At 46.3% G+C, this 18,842-nt stretch overlaps 1 protein-coding gene across 3 annotated transcripts in view; it reads left to right on the top strand.

Annotated features, from left to right (window-relative positions):
• LOC103190096 (anion exchange protein 2) overlaps positions 1-18,842 on the top strand; it is a 110,471-nt gene that overhangs the window by 78,973 nt on the left and 12,656 nt on the right. For all 3 annotated transcript variants that reach the window (XM_042346913.1, XM_042346914.1, XM_007910751.2), the window contains 9 exons: positions 2,355-2,488; positions 3,870-4,050; positions 6,745-6,880; positions 7,074-7,251; positions 8,767-8,872; positions 9,519-9,703; positions 10,204-10,408; positions 11,852-12,064; positions 13,589-13,737. In XM_042346913.1, the coding sequence (XP_042202847.1) occupies positions 2,355-2,488; positions 3,870-4,050; positions 6,745-6,880; positions 7,074-7,251; positions 8,767-8,872; positions 9,519-9,703; positions 10,204-10,408; positions 11,852-12,064; positions 13,589-13,737 (1,487 nt within the window). The remainder of the gene's footprint in view (positions 1-2,354; positions 2,489-3,869; positions 4,051-6,744; positions 6,881-7,073; positions 7,252-8,766; positions 8,873-9,518; positions 9,704-10,203; positions 10,409-11,851; positions 12,065-13,588; positions 13,738-18,842) is intronic.

Below are 18,842 nucleotides of genomic sequence, written 5' to 3'. Positions count from 1 at the left end.
TGGCTGACCTGTGAGTCTGTCGTCTCTGAGTCTCTACCTTACGACTTCCTCGCCTGCGGACCCTGATGTCTACTGAAAATCCAGGTGACCACTGCCCTGCTAATTGGCACAGCATTTCCTAACTTTCTGTCTCTCATTCTGGGCCATTTCGCTCTGGCCATTTCAACCAGCTTACTCCCCTATCCACTACCTGTTGCCTCGGCTCAGCTGACTCCAACTTCCTGCTTGTCCCTCGTGGCCTCCATTCCACCATCAGCCACTACACCCCAAAACTCTGGAACACTCTCCCTCTATCTCTCCATCTTGCTCTCTTGCTCTGTGTCCTTCCCCATCTTTATGTCACACCTGAAGATCTTCCTCTTCGACCATGCCTACGGTCAACTCCCCCTCCCCCCGACTCGGAGTTGTGCTCTGCCACTGGCAAGCGCTCTGAAATGCTGCACCCTGTAAACACAAGTTGTTGTTGCACAGCAATGATGGGGATAACTGGGCAGGACGGAGGTGACCAAGGCATGGTCGATGAATTAGGTCCTAGAATGAGTTGTTGATTCCCAGCTTCGCTCCTTCCTCACCTGCCGCTCCCTTCACAAATCCCTCCAATCGGATTTCCGTGCTACCCACAGCACAGAAACAGCCCCGGTCAGTGACAAATGACATTCTGTCCATATGTGACCAGGGCTTCCTCTGCCTCTCGTCCTCTCTGCTGCTTTCAACACCGTCAACCATTCTATCCACACCCACCACCTCCCCTCTCACCTCAACCTTCACGACTCTGTCCTTGACTGGTTCAGATCATACCTCTCACACCACCTCCACTTCATCTCCACAAATGTGGGCGTTCCTCAGGGCTCTGTCCTTGGTCCCCTCCTTCTCAATATCTATATGCTCCGTTTGGGTGACATCATCTGCAGACATGGGGTGAACTTCCACATGTATGCGGATGACACCCAACTCTACCTCTCCGCCTACACCCTTGACTCCAGGACCGCTGCTGTGCTGACATAATATCTGTCAACTATCCTTTCTATAGCCTCCCCAACTCCTCCTTCCATAGACTGCAGATCATCCAGTACTCTGCAGCCCGAGTCCTCTCCCGCACCAGGCTCCGTGACCCTATCACCCCCATCATCGCCGTCTCCACTGGCTTCCCATCACACAGAGGATACAGTTCAAGATCCTGGTCCTCACCTTCAAAGCCCTCCATGGTCTTGCTCCCCCCACCATGCCGGGCGAGCCTTCTGCCACTCTGCCCCCACCCTCTAGAACTCAGTCCCTCTGCCTCGCCCCCCTCCCTTGCCTCCTTCAAGACCCTCCTCTTTGACCGTGCTTTCGATCGCCCTGCTTCCCCCCCGTCCTCCATCCTCCTTAATCCCGACCCTTAGCTCGGGTCCGAAACTCTGACTGTCCAGCACCTTGGGACATACTCCCGATGTGAAAGGCGCTCTACAAATTTTGTTGTTGTTGTGCTTAAGCAGGTTTGAAGGCAGTTAGGGAAGGGTCACCCGCTACCTACTCCCTGATCCCCCACCGCCAAGCCTCAATCTCCCGCCTCCTGGCCCCAGTCCCCGACCCTGGGTCTCCCGGCACCCAGTCTCCCCTCCCTCCACCTGTACCAAACTACAGTGGCTGCACCAGAGACTAAGATACAGCACTGCACTAGTGTATTAGTTAGAGCACTGGCCTTGCAAGCGAGAGGACGCAGGATCAATGCCCAGGCAGGGCGAAATGTTGGGCAAGTTTCCTTACTCCACAAGCCTCTGTTTACCTAGCTGTAAGTAGGAACCCGTTTGTTAGTTGATTGGTGGATCACTTTTCTTTGCTGTTCTCTCATTTTCTTGTTTTCTCTCTCTCTCTCTGTCATTAACGTTCTCTATCTGAGAAGTTCAATTTCTCACTCTGTGGCTATCTTGCTTTCTCTCACATGTTCTGCATTACAATCAATTCACTTTACAGTATAGTCTGTGAAGCGCTTTGAGACTTCTAGAACACGTGAAAAGTGCTATATCAAATGCAAGGATTATTATTACAATATACTATATACCACTTTTCTCTCTATGTGATATTCTTCTACTCTCGTTTGCTCTGTTTCTCAGTTTACCTCTTCCTCAAACCTGCTCCTCAGGACTACATAGGATCGCTTTTCCGGGGGTAATAGCCCTTTTAAAAAATAATGTCTCTCAATCCACAACTGTTTGAGACACTGCTGTGCGCAATTGGCTGCTGCGTTTCACCCAGAAAAATATAGTCAATTCCCTTTACAGTGTATTCTGTGAAGTGCTTTGAGACATCTCGAAGACATGATAAGGCGCTAAATGAAATGAAAGTATTATTAATAATATTACTTATCTGCACAGGTCATCGATTTGAGGATGTCCCTGGTGTTCGTAGGCACTTGGTGAGAAAAAGCAACAAGATTCCATGTGGGCGCAGCGGGAAGGACCAGTTGGAGGTTGTGAAGGCCAAGAAACCAGCTCGCCAAACCCATGAGGTAACCTGAAATTCTGCTTTTAAACTCCAGATCACATTAATGCTACTGATGCCTTTATTTATCTTCATTGTTAAGCAGTTTTGGGGCGGCTGTTTCCCAGCACTGGCTGTGAGCAGCCTGGATTGTCCAGTTACATGGTTTAAGGCCCTAGAAGGGCAGACCAGTCACTGGGGGCGGGGACTCATCAAACTCAGCTCCTGTTAACCCTGCAAACCAAAGCCCTAACAGGTAGAGTGGTCCTGGACAAGCAGCGGGAAAGCTGGCCAGACAGTGATATCAAAGGCAAGCTGTGTGGTTTTAGCTGGTTAGACTCTAGCAGTTACCCCAACACACACTCTGGGGCCCCCCCCCAAGCCTTGGCTCTTGCCAACCTGCGCCTAAAACATTCCGGAATTAGGTAAGTAGGATGAATCCCTCCAGGGAGAGAGAGAGAGAGAACATTCCATTCCAACAATCTCTCTCTGGGATTTCCATGTGTAGGTGGGATGTATGGAAATCTCAGCGTGGTTTGGAGACTCTTAAGCAGATGATGGGTTTCAGATATCTAGCTGACCCCTCCCTCCCCCCCAAAATGTTTAATAATTTTTATATGGTTTGAAATATATAATACTGTGTATACATATTTGAAATATAAAAATAAATATATAGATTGTGCAGTTATATAGTTTAATAATTTTTTTTATATATGGTTTGAAATGGGAGTTGGATTTATGTTAAGTATTTATAGGGTTGAAATTTGATGTAATCTATGAGACGCAGATTGGAGGCAGATCAATCCTGGTGTTTCGTTGCACTGGATTAGCTGTCTAAATGAAGAGCCAGGCTGAGGGGTGGATTTTCCTGCTGTTTGACCAGCGTGAATTCCATAGAATCCTGACTTTCCCAGATCAGGATAATATTTCCACATCGAGGTAGTAACGGACGGCCAAGGGAGGAAGTGGAGGCAAGCTGTGGAGTCCTGTAGCTCAGTGGTTAGAGCACTCGCCTCTCAAGTGAAAGACCTGGGTTCGATTCTGGGCACAACGAAACCTTAGGCAAGTTTCCTTACTCCACCGCCTCTGTTTACCTAGCAGTAAATTGTTAGGTCAATTGGCAGGTTGCTTTCCGGGAGTAAACCTCAAAAAAAAATTGCTTACTCAACCCACCACTGTTTGTGTGACACTGCTGTCCGCAATTGGCTGCCGCGTTTCACCCTCAAATGTACAGTGAAATCACTTTACAGTGTATCCTGTGAAGCGCTTTGAGACGTCTCGAAGACGTGATAAGGTGCTGTATCAAATGTAAGTATTATTAAGTAGTGGTGTTGAGGGGAGCAATGGGCTGTGGTGTTGAGGAGGGTCTGATGGGTAGTGATTGTCGCTTTACCTCGGCCCTCCCGCAGGTGTTTGTGGAGCTGAACGAGTTATTCATGGACAAGAGCCACGAGATGCAGTGGAAGGAGACGGCGAGATGGATCAAATTTGAGGAGGATGTGGAGGCGGAAACTGATCGCTGGGGAAAGCCTCACGTGGCTTCCCTCAGCTTCCGCAGCCTGCTGGAGCTCAGGAAGACCATCGCTCAAGGTAGGTTCCAAATAAGATACAGCTCAACATTGACTGTGTTCTTCAGAAACTATTCCAACACACTCCTGTCCCTGACGAACATTCTGGAGATTATTTTGGTAGTGGAGATTGTTAAAGGACTTTTCTGCCCCTTTTGGTTGTTCGCAGAATGTGTTTTTTCCCCTCGAGCCACCGAGGTGCAGTGTTGACATGTGCTGTGTGTGTGTGTGGTGTGAGCTGGCGGCCTCACCAGTTTGGTACCTCAGTGTAGTCGGGGGCTGAAGTGGTCGCAATCACCTCTGCTGAGACTTTACTCTTGTAATGTATCCATGAGCAGCTCGAAGTCACCGTGATGCTTCCACAATGACCTCAAGGGAGTCCGTCCTCACATAAGCAGGTCTTTGTTTGATGTCCTGTAGCTCAGTGGTTAGAGCACTCATCTCGCAAGTGAGGGGATCTGGGTTCAATTCCTGGACAGGGTGAAACTTTAGTCAAGTTTCCTTATTCCACACGCTTCTGTTTACTTAGCAGTAAATAGGAACCCAGTTGTTAGTCAATTGGCGGATCACATTCGGAAGCCAATAATCCCTTCAAAAATAATTGTTCACTTCATCCATGAATGTTTGTGGTACACTGCTGTGTACAATTGGCTGCTGCGTTTCATCCACAAAACATACAGTTAATTCACTTTACAGTATGTTCTGTGAAGTGCTTTGAGACGTCTTAGAGACGTGATCAAATGCAAGGATTATTATTATTTCCAGGCAGTCTGTGGAGCCTGTATAAACCTGCAGAGTGATAAAACACAATGTGTAAAAGTGCACTTGATATTATACTGGAGCTCGGAAACGGAGCACTGGGGGTGGGGGTGAAACCCAGATAAAGATCAGAGGAATGCAGACGTCCCTGTTAGTGAATGAGGTCCTCGGGCAGGCTCCTCGCATGACAATGTGGCTGAACCATTATCAGGTAATTCTGGATTATAACATGAACTCTTCACTTCAAATGAAGCGCCTTTTGGGTGATTGTGCAGCAGGATCTGTCCTCTTCACACTAACACTCCAGCCCAGGGCACAGGTGGCAATTACCACTACTACTATTACTGGCATATAGCTCACAGCAAGGTCTGCCTTCCCACAGCTAGTGGCCAGGACACGAAACATACTCACTCCCTTTTCCAATAGTGTCCCTGGATCTTTAACATCCTCCTGAAGATGAACAAAAATTTGGCACTTATACTGCCTTGGAGTCCTGTAGCTCGGCGGTTAGAGCACTTGCCTCGCAACTGAGAGGACTCAGGTTCGATTCCCAGGCAGGGCGAAACCTTAAGCAAACTTCCTTACTCCACACTCCTCTGTTTACCAGCAGTAAATAGGAACCGGTTGTTAGTTGATTGGCGGATCGCTTTTCTAGGGTGATAATCCCTTCAAAAAAACTAATAATAATTTGGTCAATCAATCCAGACTGTTTGTGGAACACTGCTGTGCACGATTGGCTGCCGTGTTTCACCCTCAAAATACATAAATCAATTCACTTTACAGTACTGTATATTCTGTGAAGCTCTTTGAGGCATTTTGAAGAAGTGATACGGTGCTATATCAAATGCAAGGATTATTATATATCTGCTTACATAGGATTAAACTTCTCCAAACTTTTACAACAATGAATTACATTTAAACAGCACCTTTCAGATCGGGAGAATGTCCCAAGGCTCTGGACAGTCAGGGATTTATAATATAAATAATAATCCTTGCATTTCATATAGCGTTTTTCACATCTTCTCGACGTCTCAAAGCCCTTCACAGAATATGCTGCAAAGTGAATTGACTGTATATTTGTGGGTGAAGAGCAGCAGCCAATTGCGCACAGCAATGTCCCACAAACAATCGTGGATTGAAAATGACCAATTTATTATTTTTTGTTTTTTTTGGAGGGGTTATTATTAGGCTCTGTGTGGAGTAAGGAAACTTGCCCAAGGTTTCGCCTGGAATTGAACCCAGGTGTCTCGCTTGCAAGGCGAGTGCTCTAACCACTGAGCTACAGGACTCCAAGCTGGGAGTTGGGATCAGGACGGGTGAAGTGCAGGGTGAGTGGGCGTAGGAGGGTGGCCGAAGGCGGGGTCGAAGAGAAAGGTCTTGAGACGGGCCTTGAAGATGGCAAGGGAGGAGGTGAGGCGAAGGGACTGTGGGATGGAGTTCCAGAGGGTGGGGTCAGAGAGCTGAAGGCCTGAATGCCAATGGCGGGGCGGGCAGAACGGTGGACATGGAGCAGGCTAAGATGGAGTGGTAGCTCAGGTGGGATAGGAAGGGCAGGAGGGAGATAGCCGAGGGCACAGTCAAACACAGAAGTTTTTAAGACCGGTTTTGAAAGAGGACCTGTGTTCAATTCCTGGGCAGGGCGAAACATTGGGCAAGTTTCCTCACTTCACAAGCCTCTGTTTAGCTAGCAGTAAGTAGCAACCCGGTTGTTAATCGATTGGCGGATCACTTTCCAGGGATAATAATCCCTTAAAAATAATAATAATAATGATTTGGTCAGTCAATCCACGACTGTTCATGGGGCACTGCTGTGCATAATTGGCTGCTGCATTTCGCCCACAGAACATACAGTCAGTTCACTTTACAGTGTATCCTTTGAGACGTCTCGAAGATGTGACAAGGCGCTATATGAAATGCAAGGATTATTATTATTGGTGTAACTCTTGCCTTGGTGTAGGTGCCGTGCTGCTAGACCTGGACCAGAAGACTCTGCCAGGAATTTCCCACCAGGTGGTGGAGCAGATGATCATCTCAGACCAGATCAAGGCAGAGGATCGAGCCAACGTGTTGCGTGCACTCCTGCTCAAACACAGGTGAGGCCGGGGAGAGAAACCGACCAACCGTCCATCTGACCAAGCTTCCTGGCTTCTCGTTTAACTCGGTCTTTAAGATTCTAAAGGGCGTAGACAATATCCCAGTGTGAAGGACGCTGTGTAAATGTTATTTGTTGTTGTTGTGTTTGTCCCAACTCTCTTGCGATCTGGTGACTCTTGTTGTCTTTTACAGCCACCCCAGACAAGATAAGGACTTCTCATTTCCGCACAACATCTCCACGGCAAGCCTGGGCTCCATGATAACTCACAGCATGAACCACATCGCACCCACATCCGATCAGTCGGTCACCCAACCACTGATGGAGCAGAATCCTGAGAAGGAGATCAAAATCACCCTGGATTCCACAGAGGTAAGCAGTGCTCCCATCTCGGAATGCATAATCATAATAATAATAATAATCCTTGCATTTGATATAGCGCCTTATCACATCTTCGAGACGTCTCAAAGCGCTTCACAGAATATACTGTAAAGTGTAGTGACTGTATATTTTGTGGGCGAAACGTGAAGCAATGGACATCTACCTCAAAGTGATGAGATTTGGGTGGTCAGGGGAAACACAGAAGGAGCTGAAGGGTTTGGGGGAGTCCTGTAGCTCAGTGGTTAGAGCACTCGCCTTGCAAGCAAGACACCTGGGTTCAATTTCAGGCAGAGGGCGAAACCTTGGGCAAGTTTCCTTACTCCACACAGAGCCTAATAATAATCCCTCCAAAGCAAAAATAAATTGGTCATTTTCAATCCATGACTGTTTGTGGGACACTGCTGTGCGCAATTAGCTGCTGCGTTTCGCCCACAAATATACAGTCAATTCACTTTACAGCATATTCTGTGAAGCGCTTTGAGAATCCTCGAAGATGTGATAAGACTATATCAAATGCAAGGATTATTATTATTATTACATAACACAGTCACTATATTGTACAATAAATCCTGTGAAGTGCTTTTGAGATATCCTCGAGATGTGAAGGATGCTACATAAGTGTAAGGATGATAATTATTAAATTAATAATCCTTGCATTTTATATAGCACCTTCTTGTGTCATTGAGACGTCTCAAAACACTTCACAGGGTATACTGTAATATGTAGTGACTGTATTTTGTGAGCGAAACGCGGCAGACAATTATACACAGCACCATCCCACAAACAGCTATGGAGTGAGTGAACAATTTTATTTGGGAGATTGTTGGCCAAGAGAGAGAAACTCCCTTCTCTTTTTCAATAATAATAATAGTGAAGCAGTGTAGAGCAGTGTAATAGAGCTCCCTTTGGGATGAACGGGCTTTAGCTATGAGTTAACGTGGGATTAATCCTGAGAGTTGAAGAGGATAAAGGGTTAACAACTCGCATTTACACAGTGCCCCTCGTGCAAGGTAGCATCTTAGAGCGCTTAACAGCAGTGCTGAGACGGGGGGAGTGGGGAAATGACGGTAGGCACGGTCGAAGAGGAAGGACTTCAGGCACGACCCTGAGATGGGGAAGGGAGGAGCAAGGCAGAGGGATAGAGGAAGAGCGTTCCTGAGTTTCGTGGCTGAAAGCGCACCCAACCATGGTGGAACGGAGAGCACGAGGGACAAGCAAGAGGCTGGAGCCAGCCGAGCGGAGGCAGAGGGTGTGGAGTTGGGAGTAAGCAGGTTGGAGAGATAGGAAGGTAACAGGGCGTGAAGGGATTTGAAGAAGAGCGAGGATCTTGAAATCAAGGTTTAATAGGATTGTTAAGGTATTACGGTTGAATGAGGTTTAAAACAAGCAAAGGAATTTACAAGCCATTAGAAAGGATGTTATTCCCCCTTATTTTCCCAGCATTGTGCCTCCTGCTGTCTGACAGTGCTGGTTTGTGACTGATTTCACTCGTTCTCCATCTTACAGAAGGAAGTGCCACTCTCCTCAGAATTGCACAGATCCCGGTCCAAACACGAGTTGAAACTGCTGGAGAAGATCCCTGGCAACGCAGAGGCCAGTGTTGTCCTCGTAGGTAAGGAACAGGTCCTCAAGCCCACTTACCATTGCAATCCCACTCAGTTCCTGTTAACCCTGCAAGCCCTAACAGGTAGGATGGTCCTAGCCGGACAAGCAGGGGAAAAGCCAGATAATGCTCTCAATGGCAAGCTGTGTGGGTTTAGCTGGTTAGACTCTAGCAGTTATCCCAACACACACTCTGGGGTCACTAAGCCCCAGCATTTACCAACCTCCGCCTAATACTCTCCGGAATTAGGTAAACAGGATCTCCAGGGAGAGAGTGCGCATTCCATTCAAGCAATCTATGTCTGGGATTTCCATGTGTACAAGAAGAACAACAACTTGCATTTACACAGCGCCCCTCACGCAGGGTAGTGTCCCAGAGTGCTCAACAGTGGCGGAGCATAACCCCATGGTGGAAGTGACCATAGGCACGGTTGAAAAGGAAGGTATTCAGGCGCAACCTGAAGATGGGGAAGGAAGGTTCACGGCGGAGGGGTAGAGGAAGAATGTTCCAAAGGTTCTGGGCGTATTGACTGAAATCATGGCCGCCAATGGTGGAGGGACATGCAGGAGGCCAGAGCCAGTTGAGTGGAGGCAGCAGATTGTAGGTTAGGTGGTAAGCAGGTTGTTGTTGTGACCGGGTCTCCTGTTTGTGGCAGGCTGTGTGGAGTTCCTGGAGCAGCCCACCATGGCGTTTGTGCGTCTCCAGGCAGCGGTGGAGTTGGAGTCGGTACTGGAAGTGCCTGTTCCTGTCCGCTTCCTCTTCATCCTCCTGGGCCCCTCCACCACCACCATGGATTACCATGAGATCGGCCGCTCCATCTCTACCCTCATGTCAGACAAGGTAAGGTTTGGTACACTTCTCTCTACTGGGGAATACAAGCCATGCAAAGGATCATGTGACCATCTGTATTAGTCATCGAGCTAATACATTATCCCCATTACCTGCACTCCCACCCAGCTCCACATCCCTATTCCCTCCAGACGCCACATCTCTATTGCGAAACCTTCGGTAAGTTTCCTTGCTCCACACACACGCCTCTGTTTACCTAGCAGTAAGTAGGAACCTGGTTGTTAGTTGATTGGCGGATCGCTTTCCATGGGTAAAAAAAATAAAAAATAATTTGTTCACTCAATCCACAACTGTTTGTGGGACACTTCTGTGCGCAATTGGCTGCCGCGTTTCACCCACAAAATACACAATCAATTCCCTCCCTGAGTATCAGCTACAGTGTCAACTCCCCGGTGAGGTGAGGCTTGAACTCACAACCTTCTGAGTGATCAGTAGTGAGATTGCTACCCACTAAGCCGGGCTTCACTCGCTCCCATCTGTTTGTCCCACAGAACTTTCACAAAGCTGCGTACCAGGCTGACGGTCGGGAGGACCTGCTAAATGCCATCAACGAGTTCCTGGACAGCAGCGTGGTGATCCCACCGCTGGACGTGCCGGGCGAGGAGCTTCTCAAGTCCATAGCTAACTTCCAGCGGAAGATGCTAAAGAAAAGGCAAGCGCGGGAGGATCAGCTGTTATCCCACCTGGATGAGCGAGGTACTCTGTGCCGCCCGCACGCCTGGCTCCCTGTGACCCAGGCCTCAGAGCAAGTCCTATAGCTTAGTGGTTAGAGCACTCGTCTTGCAAGTGAGAGGACCTGGGTTCGATTCCCAGGCAGGGTGAAAAGTTAAGCAAGTTTTCTTAATCCACATCCCTTTGTTTACCAAGTAGTAAGCAGGAACCCTGCTGGGAGTCGATTGGCAGATTGCTTTCCAGGGGTAATAATCTCTCAAAAAAAAATACTGGTCATTCAGTCCACTGTTTGTGGGACGCTGCTGTGCGCAATTGTCTGCTGCATTTCCCCCACACAATACACAGTCAACTCACTTTACAATATATTTTGTGAAGCCCCTCAATAACTTGATAAGTCGCTGTATTATTCAATAGGGTAGATACAGCGAAACTATTACTTCTGGTGAGGGAATCCAGAATAAAGGGACATCATCTTAAAATTAGAGCCAGGCCATTTAAGAGTGAAACCAAAGGGTAGTGGAAATCTGGGACTCTCTTGCCCCAAATGGCTTTGGATGCTGGATCCATTCACATCGTCAAGACTGAGGTGGATAAATATTTGTCAGGTCAGGGTATTAAGGGATATGGGGCAAATGCGGGTAATTGGACTTGAGGTACAGATCAGCCATGATCTAATAGAATTGCGGAACAGGCTCGAGGGGCTGAATGGCCTACTCCTGTTTCTATATCAAATGCAAGGATTATTATTATTATAATGCCTTTCATGTTGGGAGGACATCACAAAATGCTTTACAGCGCCAGCTGGACACCTGCATGGGGGGGTGGGGAGGGGTAAAGCATGTCAGAGGGTACGTTTACTGAGGGGGGAAGTGAGTCAGAGTGACTCCGGGATGGAGTTCCAGAAAGCAAGACAGAATCGCTGCAAGCCCACCTGCCAATGTTGAGGTTAATAAGGCAGGAGGACATAAAGCAGGCCAGCATTTGCTTAGCAAAGGGAGTGGCCAGGTTGGTAGGGTTGAAAGAGGTTGCAGAGGTAAGTGGTAAAGTCCGTAGAGGGTTTCCCACGTGAGAACGAGGACAGTGCGCACTTCTGAAACCTAACACAAAGGATACAGTGTCCTGTGTCCTGGCCAACAGTCCTCCAGATAAAAATGTTCATTCAACTAGGAGCTGATTGTGAATCACCTGCTGTGTACAATATAATGGCCACAATAAACAGTGCTTAGAGACGTTTTGATGTAAAATGTGGTTATGTTATAGATAGAGAGCAAGGTTAGCATTTCCAACGGGGGTGTATTTTTCTGCCATGAATAAGTCCAGATTGAGTGGAGCGTGGCAGGCCCACGTGTGGTGTGACCGCTGGTGGGTTGGGGGTTAGGAGAGGAAGGGAATCAGTCAGTCAGTGTATGTATATATTGGTGGAACCTCTCAATGGATGCTTAGTGACATGGCTCCCTCTCCTCACAGCTCTGCTAAAGAGGAGAAAGGCAACTGAGGAGGACAACGACCCACTGAGACGGACGGGCAAGGTGTTTGGGGGCTTGGTGCGGGATGTGCGGAGGAGGTACCCTCTGTATCTGAGTGACTTCAAGGACGCCCTGAATCCCCAGTGCATGGCTGCTATCATCTTCATTTACTTTGCTGCTCTATCCCCTGCTATTACCTTCGGTGGTCTGCTGGGTAAGAGCACACAACAACTGTCATTTATATAGATAGCAGAAAACACAAAATACTGCAGATGCTGGAAATGTGAAAACAAAAGCAGAAGTCGCTGGGAACACTCAGCAGGTCAGGCAGCATCTATGGAGAGAAGAAAGTGAGTCAGTTCTGACGAAGGGTCGTGGACCCGAAACATTGACTCACTTTCCTTTCTCCATAGATGCTGCCTGACCTGCTGAGTGTTCCCAGCAACTTCTGTTTTTATGTAGATAGAATTCTTCATGCAGGGTAGTGCCCCGGAGCCTTAATACAATTCAATACAAATATGGACTCCTGCAGTTCAGTGGTTAGAGCACTCACCTCGCAAGCGAGATGGTCTGGGTTTGATTCCCAGACGGGACGAAATTGGATGATCCAGTTACAGATGAGACGCCCCCCCCATCCTGTATTGGTGAGGAGTGGGAAGAGAGCTTACTTGAAAGAGGTTAGTGGAGTCCTGTAGTGTTTTAGTTAGAGCACTCGCAAGCAAGGACCAGGGTTTGATTCCCAGGCAGGGTAAAACGTTAGACAAGTTTCCTTACTCCAGATGCCTCAGTTTATAGCAATAAGTAGGAACCCAGTTGTTAGACGATTTGCGCATTGGTTTTTCAGGGGTAATAACTGCTTAAAAAAATAATAATAATGTGGACACTCTGTTCACGGCTGTTTGTGGGACGCTGCTGTGCGCAATTGACTGTCACGTTTCGCCCACAAAAATACAGTCAATTCACTTTACAGTATATTCTGTGAAGCGCTTTGAGACGTGTCGAGGGTAAGAGGGTGACTGAAGGTGTGGTCGAAAATAATAATCCTTGCATTTGATATCGTGCTGGGTTCAATTCTCAGGCAGGACAAAACCTTAGACAAGTTTCCTTACTCAACATGCCTCTGTTTACCCAGCAGTAAATAGGACCCTGATTGGCGGGTCACTTTCCGGGGATAATAATAATAATAATAATAATAATCCTTGCATTTGATATAGCGCTTTTCACGTCGGGAGGACGTCCCAAAGCGCTTCACAGAATATACTGTAAAGTGAATTGACTGTATATTTGTGGGCGAACGCGGCAGCCAATTGCGCACAGCAATGTCCCACAAACAGTCGTAGATTGAAAATGACCAATTTATTATTGTTTATGGTTTTGGAGGGATTATTATTAGGCTCTGTGTGGAGTAAGGAAACTTGCCCAAGGTTTCGCCCTCTGCCTGGAATTGAACCCAGGTCTCTCGCTTGCAAAGCGAGTGCTCTAACCACTGAGCTACAGGACTCCCTGTAGTAATCCCTTCAAAAAAAAAAACTTTGATTTGGTCACTCAATCCACGTCTGTTTGTGGGACGCTGCTGTGAGTAATTGGCTGCTGTATTTCGCCCACAAAATATACAGTTAATTCACTTTACAGTATATGCTGTGAAGCGCTTTGAGGGGTCTCAACGATGTGATAAGGCGTTATATCAAATGCAAAGATTATTATTATTGACTTGGGTTTTCGTTTGGGAATATTTTAGGAGAGAAGACCATGGGGCTGATCGGAGTCTCTGAGCTGATCCTCTCGACCTCTGTACAGATGATCATCTTCACGTTGCTGGCAGCTCAGCCACTGCTCATCGTGGGCTTCTCAGGGCCATTGCTGGTCTTCGAAGAGGCTTTCTACAAGGTGTGTGTGCTGCTCACACTTACACTAACACACGCCGTCCCTTCTTACACTAACACTCGCCCTCCCTTCTCAGACCCCTTACATTAACTCACTAACACATATCCTCCCTTCTCATACTCTACAGTAACACACAAACACATGCCCTCGCTTCTCACATCACTTACCCTAACACACTAACACACCCTCCATTTTCACACCGCCGACACTAACGCACACCCTCCCTTCTCACACCACTTAAACTAACACGCCCTCCCTTCTTACACCACATAAACTAACACGCCCTCCCTTCTCACACCACATAAACTAACACGCCCTCCCTTCTCACACAGCTTACACTGACTCACTAACAGTACTGTTTCACAGAGAGAAAATGTCTCCAGGCTGTCTTTTATGAAGAGAAAATGCAGCAGTTGATTTCTACAGGATAGAGGGATTAAGAAATATGGGGATAGGGCGAGTAATGGAATTAGGTTAGAAGATCAGCCATGATCTTATTAAATGGCGGGGCACAGGCTCGAGGGGCCGAAAGGCCTACTCCTGCTCCTAAGTCTTGTGGTCTTAAGCAGCAACATTCCCCACAAGCAGTGAGGCAATTTCTGGAATGAATATGGATGAGATGGGACACAGAGTTTCCATAACACTCCTGTGTAAATAACACAGCATGTGTTAATGGATAAATTTCTCTTGTTTATTTATGTATATAACACATGATGTGTTACTGCATACAATGCTCCTGGCTATATAACACTGTGTATAATGCCCTGGCTACAGGGGATATCCCCATTACACAATGTCATATACAGGAGAGAGATAGCCTGTAACACGCAATATATCATATACAAGAGCTTGATACCCAGTAACTCAGTGTGTTATATAGCCAGGAGCATTATACACTGACACAGTGTGTCACATCAAGGAGTATTAAACACCATGACAGTGTGTTATATAGCCAGGGCATTAAACACAGTGTGTTATATAGCCAGGAGCATTAAACACAGTGTGTTATATAGCCAGGAGCATTAAACACAGTGTGTTATATAGCCAGGAGCATTAAACATAGTGTGTTATATAGCCAGGGCATTAAACAGTGACACAGTGTGTTATACAGCCAGGAGCATTAAACACAGTGTGTTATATAGCCAGGAGCATTAAACACAGTGTGTTATATAGCCAGGGCATTAAACAGTGACACAGTGTGTTATACAGCCAGGAGCATTAAACATAGTGTGTTATATAGCCAGGAGCATTAAACATAGTGTGTTATATAGCCAGGAGCATTAAACACAGTGTGTTATATAGCCAGGAGCATTAAACACAGTGTGTTATATAGCCAGGAGCATTAAACATAGTGTGTTATATAGCCAGGAGCATTAAACACAGTGTGTTATATAGCCAGGAGCATTAAACACAGTGTGTTATATAGCCAGGAGCATTAAACATAGTGTGTTATATAGCCAGGAGCATTAAACACAGTGTGTTATATAGCCAGGAGCATTAAACACAGTGTGTTATATAGCCAGGAGCATTAAACACAGTGTGTTATATAGCCAGGGCATTAAACATAGTGTGTTATATAGCCAGGAGCATTAAACACAGTGTGTTATATAGCCAGGAGCATTAAACACAGTGTGTTATATAGCCAGGGCATTAAACAGTGACACAGTGTGTTATATAGCCAGGAGCATTAAACACAGTGTGTTATATAGCCAGGAGCATTAAACACAGTGTGTTATATAGCCAGGAGCATTAAACACAGTGTGTTATATAGCCAGGAGCATTAAACAGTGACACAGTGTGTTATAAGAACATAAGAATTAGGAGCAGGAGTAGGCCATTCGGCCCCTCGAGCCCTGCCCTGCCCCGCCATTCAATAAGATCATGGCTGATCTTCAGACCTAACTCTAATTACCTGCTCTAACCCCATATCCCCTAATCCCTCTATTTTTTAAACCTCTCTCAGTATCAGCCTTGAAGGTGTTCAAGGACTGACGTCTACAGCCTTCTGAGGGAGTGAATTCCATAAATTCACTGCCCTCTGAGTGAAGAAATGTTTCCTCAACTCTGTTCTAAAAGGCTGACCCTTAATTTTCAGACTGTGACCCCTGGTTATAGATTCTCCTACCGGGGAAACAGACCCTCAGTGACTACTTTATCAGCCCTTTAAGAATCTTATATGTTTCAATAAGATAATACATAGCCAGGAGCATTAAATACAGTGACACAGTGTGTTATATAGCCAGGGCATTGTATGCAGTAACACATTAATTGTTATATACATAAATAATCAGGAGAAATTTACCCATTAAAATATATTGTGTTACCTACAAAATTAAAATTTGCACAGTTGAGTTGAAAATTTTCCAAAATTCTACATAATCTTAAATGTTAATACTGTAATAAAAACAGAAGTCACTGGGAACACTCAGCAGGTCAGGCAGCATCTATGGAGAGAGGAAAGTGAGTTAACATTTAAGGTCGATAACCGTTCGTCAGAACTGGGGGATGTCGGAAGGGAGCAGTTTATAAAGACAAACAGAGAAGGGGACGGGGAAAGAAAGAAAAAGGAAAATCTTAGGTGGACAGAGGAAATGATGAGATCACAAAGTTGATGCTGTGTTTCTTTGGGTCAAACCACGAGGTAGGTATGTACTTCAGGCCTCAGGAGCCCTCCACCCATCCTGACCCCAGCTCGGGTCCCAATCCCCTGATTGTCCAGCGCCCTGTTGTTGTTGGAGAGTTGTACACAGCAGAGGGTTTATTATCGGTCAGCGCTGCAATTTTGTAAACGCACTCCTCTTTTTCTGTCACATGCTGCTCACACCGAAGCTAGGCGGCTTCACTCCCACACCTCTCCCCAACTCCTGCAGCTCACAGTAAGTGACACTTTCTTACCTCAGACTTGGCTGATTTTGAAATAGAAAGAGTTGAAACAAGGTGCTACATAATAGACTAGTTAGCAAAATTGAAGCCCTTGGGATAAAAGGCACAGTGGCAGCGGATACAGAACTGGCTGGGAGTCAGAAAGCAGAGAGTGGTGATGAACGGTTGTTTTTCTGGCTGGAGGGAAGTGTGCAGTGGTGTCCCCCAGCGGCCAGTATTGGACCCACTGCTCTTTTTGAACTATGTGAATGACTTGGACTTGGATATAAAAAGCAAAATTTTAACGTTTGCAGATGCATTAAACTTGGCAATGTGGTAAACAGGAGGATGGTAGCAGAGAGCAGGAGGACATAGACAGACTGGTAAAATAGCAGATGAAGTTTAATGCAAGTGATGCATTTTGGGAGGAAGAATGTGGAGAGGCAATATACAATAAATGGTACAGTTTTAAAGGGCCTACAAGAGCAAAGAGACCCGGGGTTTCACATACACAGGTCTTTGAAGATGGCGGGACAGGTTGATAGAGCTGTTAAAAAAGCATATGGGATCCTTGGCTTTATAAATAGAGACATAGAGTACAAAAGTGAGGAAGTTCTGCTAAACCTTTATCGGTCATTGGTTAGACCTCAGCTGGACTATTGTATCCAATTCTGGACACCACACTTTAGGAAGGATGTGTACAGTTCTGATCCCCATATTATAGAAAGGATATCGAGACACTGGAGAAGGTGCAAAGGAGATTTACAAGGTTGATACCGGAACTGCGAGGTTAGACCTATCAGGAAAGGCTAAACAAGCTTGGACTCTTCTTTGGGTGAGACCAAAACCAGGGGACATCAATATAAAATAGTCACCGATAAATCAAATAGGGAAGTCAGAAGAAATTTCTTTACCCAGAGAGTGGTGGGAATGTGGAACTTGCTACCACAAGGAGGAGTTGAGGTGAATAGCATAAATGCATTTAAGGGGAAGCTCGAGAGGTACATGAGGGAGAAAGGAATAGAAGTTTCTGCTGATAGGCTTAGTTGAGGAAGGGCAGGAGTTCATGTGGAGCATCAGTATAGACCAGTTGGGCCGAACGGCCTGTTTCTGCGCTGTATATTCTGTGTAATTCTATGTAAAAGCAGTCAGATTCATCAGAATGATACCATGGCTTAAAGAGTTAAATTATAATGACATGTTGCATAAACTTGGTCTGAATTCCCTTGAGTTTAGACAGTTGAGGGGTGATCTGATTGAGGTGTTTAAAATGATAAAGAGATTTGCTAGGGCAGCTACAGAGAACCTATTTCCTCTGGTGGGGGAAACCAGAACAAGTGGGGAATCATCTTAAAATTAGACCCAGGCCATTTAGGAGTGAAACCAGGAGGCAGTTCTTCACCCAAAGGGTAGTGGAAATCTGGAACTCTCTCCCCCAAAAGGATGTGGATGCTGGATCCATTCAAATTGTCCAGAGTGAGGTGGGTAGATACTTAGTTGGGTCAGGGTATCAAGGGATATGGGGCAATGGCGGATATTTGGAGTTGAGGTACAGATCAGGTGCTGTCTCGTCTGTAAGAACAACAAAGGGAGATGATCAAGGGGTTAAATCGGGCTGGAATAGAATAAGTTGTGTTGTGTCTGGCTTTTCCAGGGATTTATCCTTTCCAGGCTTGAGAGGTTAATTTATCCAGTTAATTGGAGTTGAAGTACAGATCAGCCACGATCTGATAAATTGGCATAAGAGGCTTGAGGGGCTGAATGGCCTACTCCTGTTCCTATGTTCCTCTCCAGGGGCACTCTGAGATTAGTGGTTCAGAGGTTATGTCAATGGTTTCAACCTCTATAGATGGCCAACCAAATAAATGTTTCTTGATTGAATATTTAATAATAATCTTTGCATTTGATATAGCATCTTATCACATTGTTGAGACATCTCAAAGCGCTTCACAGAATATGCTGTAAAGTGTAGTGACTGTATTTTGTGGGTGAATGCGGCAGTCGATTGCGCACAGCAGTGTCCCACAAACAGTTGTGGATTGAGTGACCAATTTTTTTTGGGGGGGGTGGTGGAATATTACCCCTGAAAAGCAATCCGCCAATCCACTAACGGCCAGATTGCTACTTACTGCTCGGTAAACAGAGGTGTGTGGAGTAAGAAAACTTGCATAAGGTTTTTCCCCGACTGGGAATCAAACCCGGGCGCTCTCACTTGTGAGGCGAGGGCTCTAACCACTACACTAAGG

Source organism: Callorhinchus milii, unplaced genomic scaffold (assembly GCF_018977255.1).
Source record: "Callorhinchus milii isolate IMCB2004 unplaced genomic scaffold, IMCB_Cmil_1.0 Scaffold2, whole genome shotgun sequence".
Lineage (NCBI taxonomy): Eukaryota > Metazoa > Chordata > Chondrichthyes > Chimaeriformes > Callorhinchidae > Callorhinchus > Callorhinchus milii.
Note: the sequence above shows the minus strand (reverse complement) of the source record. Positions and strands in the feature narration are given on the sequence as shown.